Raw genomic sequence first — 4,105 nt, 5'->3', positions numbered from 1 at the left:
CACACATTCGGCTGTACTTTCTCTGTCTCTCCTCCTCCTCTTCCCATTCCTTTCTCTCTCCTCTTCTCCTCATCCCTTCTCCTCCGCTCTCCTCTCCCTCCTCCCCCCACTCCGTACCCCCGGCCGGCGCCACAGTAAGAACCGGAGAAGAACCGCTTTCCCAGAAACATCTTCATAATCAATATACTTCCTTCTACTAGCAGCTTATCTGTATTTCTTTTCATTCTCAAAAAGTCACCTAGAGCAAGAAGAATCGAAAATAAGATCACCCTAGCTGTAGAATCTTTGAAAAAACGGATTTGTTTACACTAGATGGAGTGCATGCGGCGGAGAGCTCAGTCAGCTCCCAGCAGTCAAGGGAGGCGCATGTACGGTTCCTCTCTCTCTCCACCCTCGCCTCTTCCTCTCCATCATGAGCATAGATCTCGACACAAACCGCAACTCCATCCTGCAGGCCTTCAACGACGTCGTGAGTGACAAGACAAGCACGGATTGGTGAGTGGTCGAGGAAGAGAAGGAAAAATATCAGCGAGTGTTGGTGTGTGTGTGGATGGTGATGCGTCGACCCTCTTTCGAAGTTCCTCCTTTTGGCCTCGTCATTTGGCCTTTCCCTGGCCGTTTCCGTGGCCAAGTAGGGCGAAGGGGTCGTCTGTGGGTGTGTCAAGGGCCAGGTCACGGGTAGAGAGGGAGAAGATGTGGAAATACAGAAATATACCGGTCTTTTTTCCCCTCCCTACCTCCTCGCTCTCCTCCGAGGCCCAGCGAACTAAGAATTAGAAAGCCCCTCGTGAGAAATGTTATCGCCGTTCATTTCCTTATTACAGTGACAAGAGACATTATTCAAGCAGTGACATGGCTTCGAGAAGTTTCCATTGCGCAGAAGGATAGCGTTTGACAGGAGATAAAAGCTGCCAAGGGGGGAACCTGACACACGGGAAAAGCACAGCTAGAGTGGCAGGATCCAGTGACCTTTTAAGGGCCTGATTTTGACTCCTGTCTTGAGGCTTAGGATATGGAGGAGTTCAGAAGAGGCTGGTTATTGTTTATGCATAGAGTTGATGATTAACGGTATATATTTTTGTTTGTAGAGTTTGTACTTCAATTTCATTGTTTAATTTTGCCTCCATCCTTGTGGCTTGAAGAAAGGGTGTATTCTAAGAAGTTCACAGTCTTCATAAGAAAGGTTTTATTTTTGCTTTTCAGCCTATGATAAAAAAGCTTTAGATGAAGGTTTTGTAAGTACTAAAATTGATAAAGAATTGTGTAGGATAGATAAGCTGATAAGATATGGTGAATCATGATGCTTAGTTTGCAAAATTTTTCCTGTAAATTTTCTTGAAAGGTCAAGAGACATTGGATACGTACAGTAAAACACTATTGGCATTCTCAGTTACTTTTTGAATATAAACTGTGATAATGTAAAATAATTGTCAATAGAAATATCTTAGTAACAGAATTCTTTGACCATGGATTCTTATACCTTGAATGGTACCTTTCCTTTTATCATCTCTTCCATCTCCTTATCTTTCTATTTATTGTTTTTTTGATGTCCTTTTTCATTTCATTCTGCTAATGTGTCCATCCTTTATTTTTTCCCCTTTTATTTTGCATGTTCTTTTACCTTTTCTTCTATTGCTTTATCATTCCTATAATCATTGCTCTTAACCATACAACCAACCGTCCAATATTTTGTACAAAACTTTTTGGTTGCGTATGGAAGAGCATTCGTACGCACTGCTTTGTAAATCACTAGTTTTGTCAACATGTTTACCTTTTAGTTATATAATACTAGTTCAGTTTAAAAGCAGTAACTATTAGTGTGATATAGACAGAATAATACAGATGTTGAAAATGCAGCAAGAGCTACCAAATTTTGATAGTAAGAAAGGAAGTGTGTTTATAAGTTAAATTGGTAAAAGTAATTAGTGCCAATATGACTAAATTCTCATACATATTTTTAACATACATTCATGTTTTGAATTCTTAAAGCTAAGGTGGCGCAAAATGTTACTGGCTGATTTCAGTTTGAATATGGGTGTGGCAGATGGTGTGTGGCATTGAGATAGCTTGTTGAAATTGATTTTTAAAACTATCAAAACAATCACTACATAAAATCTTTTTATGTAGTAATGATGTTATTGTTATTTTTATTTTGATATTTTTATAATGTGTTGCTCTGGCAGTAATGTTGATATTTTTTATTGGCTCTGTTATTGTTGTTTTTTGTTTCTTTGCAATTGTTTTTATTATTATTGTTAATATATTGTAGGGTAATTTCATTATTGTTGTCATAATAGTTACTGTTGGTTGATAAAAGTAATGATTAATGCTCAGATTAGCTTTTTCTTTATCATAAGAAAGATGATAAAAAGGATAATGATAGTAATAGTAATATTAATAGCAGTATAAATAGTGAGAACAATAGTGATATTGATTTTAATAGTTATCTTGTTTATGATTCTTGTTATTGTCAAGATATTATTCAGGAATGTTATTGTTATGATGATGATGGTTATGATGATTATTATTAATGATATTATTATTATTAGTTATTTTTGTTATTCTTATTGTTATTCTTATTGTTGTTCTTATTGTTGTTTTGTAAGGTTATTACTTTAAGTTTCTCTCTCTCTCTCTCTCTCTCTCTCTCTCTCTCTCTCTCTCTCTCTCTCTCTCTCTCTCTCTCTCTCTCTCGCTCTCTCTCTCTCTCTCTATCTATCTATCTATCTCTCTCTTTTTCTCTTTCTCCCTCTCTCTCTCTCTCTTTATGTCTCTCTCTCTCTCTCTCTGTTTATGTCTCTCTCTCTCTTGTTGTTGTTGTTATTATTATTATTATTATTATTATTGTTGTTGTTGTTATTGTTATTGTTATTGTTATTATTGTCATTGTCATTGTCATTGTCAATGTCATTGTCATCGACATTATTATTTTTTTCTATTCTTATTCTTATTGTTGTTGTTTGATTGTTATATTATTATTATTATTATTTCATTATTGTTATTATTATTATTGTTATTGTTATTACTATTATCAATATCATTCTTATCATTATCATTATTGTAATCGTAGTAGTTGTTGTTGTTATTTTTTTATTATTATATTATTATTATTTTATTATTTTTATTGTTATTGTTGTTATTGTTATTGTTAATAATATTATCATTATCATCCTTATCCTTATCGTTATCATTATCATTATCGTAAGCATAATGATTATTATTATTATTGTTGTTGTTGTTGTTGGTGTTGGTGTTATTATTATTAGTAATGTTAATGTGCATGTTAATATCATTCCTACTTTTCATTGTAATTGTTGTTATCATTATTTTTATTATTATTCTATATTTATTTTTAGTATAATATTACTATTATTATTATCATTATTAATATTATTAATATTATTATTATTATTATTATTATTATTATTATTATTATTATTATTATTATTATTATTATTATTATTATTATTATTATTATTATTATTATTATTATTAGATTTATGTATTAGAATGTTATAGTTATTTATTATTATTATAATTGTGGTTATTGATATTGTTTTTGTTATTATTATTATTATTGTTATTGTTGTTATGATAATGGTTATATGATGATGATTGTTATTATTATTATTATTATTTTCATCATCATCATCATCATCATCATCATCATCATCATCATCATCATCATCATCATCATCATCATCATCATCATCATCATCATCATCATCATCAATCATCATCAATCATCATCAATCATCATCAATCATCATCAATCATCATCAATCATCATCAATCATCATCAATCATCATCAATCATCATCAATCATCATCAATCATCATCAATCATCATCAATCATCATCAATCATCATCAATCATCATCATGGTTATTGTTATTCTTATAGTTATTGCTGCTGCTGTTGCTGTTGTTGTTGTAGTTAGTTATTAGTATTGGTATTATTATAGTTGTTGTTCTTCTTGTTCTTGTTAGTTATTAGTTATTATTGTTATTGATAATTATCATTGTCATTGTTATTATTATTATAATTTTGATTATAATTGTGATTATGACTATTTTCATAAAATAAATGTTATGGTTATTGTCAT

At 31.5% G+C, this 4,105-nt stretch overlaps 1 protein-coding gene across 4 annotated transcripts in view; it reads left to right on the top strand.

Annotated features, from left to right (window-relative positions):
* The first annotated feature begins 329 nt into the window (after window positions 1-329).
* Abp1 (Actin binding protein 1) overlaps window positions 330-4,105 on the top strand; it is a 40,968-nt gene continuing 37,192 nt past the window's right edge. For all 4 annotated transcript variants that reach the window (XM_027379781.2, XM_027379783.2, XM_027379779.2 and 1 more), the window contains exon 1: window positions 330-495. In XM_027379781.2, the coding sequence (XP_027235582.2) occupies window positions 413-495 (83 nt within the window). In that variant the 5' untranslated portion in view covers window positions 330-412. The remainder of the gene's footprint in view (window positions 496-4,105) is intronic.

This window comes from Penaeus vannamei, chromosome 2 (genome assembly GCF_042767895.1).
Source record: "Penaeus vannamei isolate JL-2024 chromosome 2, ASM4276789v1, whole genome shotgun sequence".
NCBI classification, from domain to species: domain Eukaryota; kingdom Metazoa; phylum Arthropoda; class Malacostraca; order Decapoda; family Penaeidae; genus Penaeus; species Penaeus vannamei.
The sequence above is the reverse complement of the archived record's forward strand: the minus strand, read 5'-3'. Positions and strand labels throughout refer to the sequence as shown.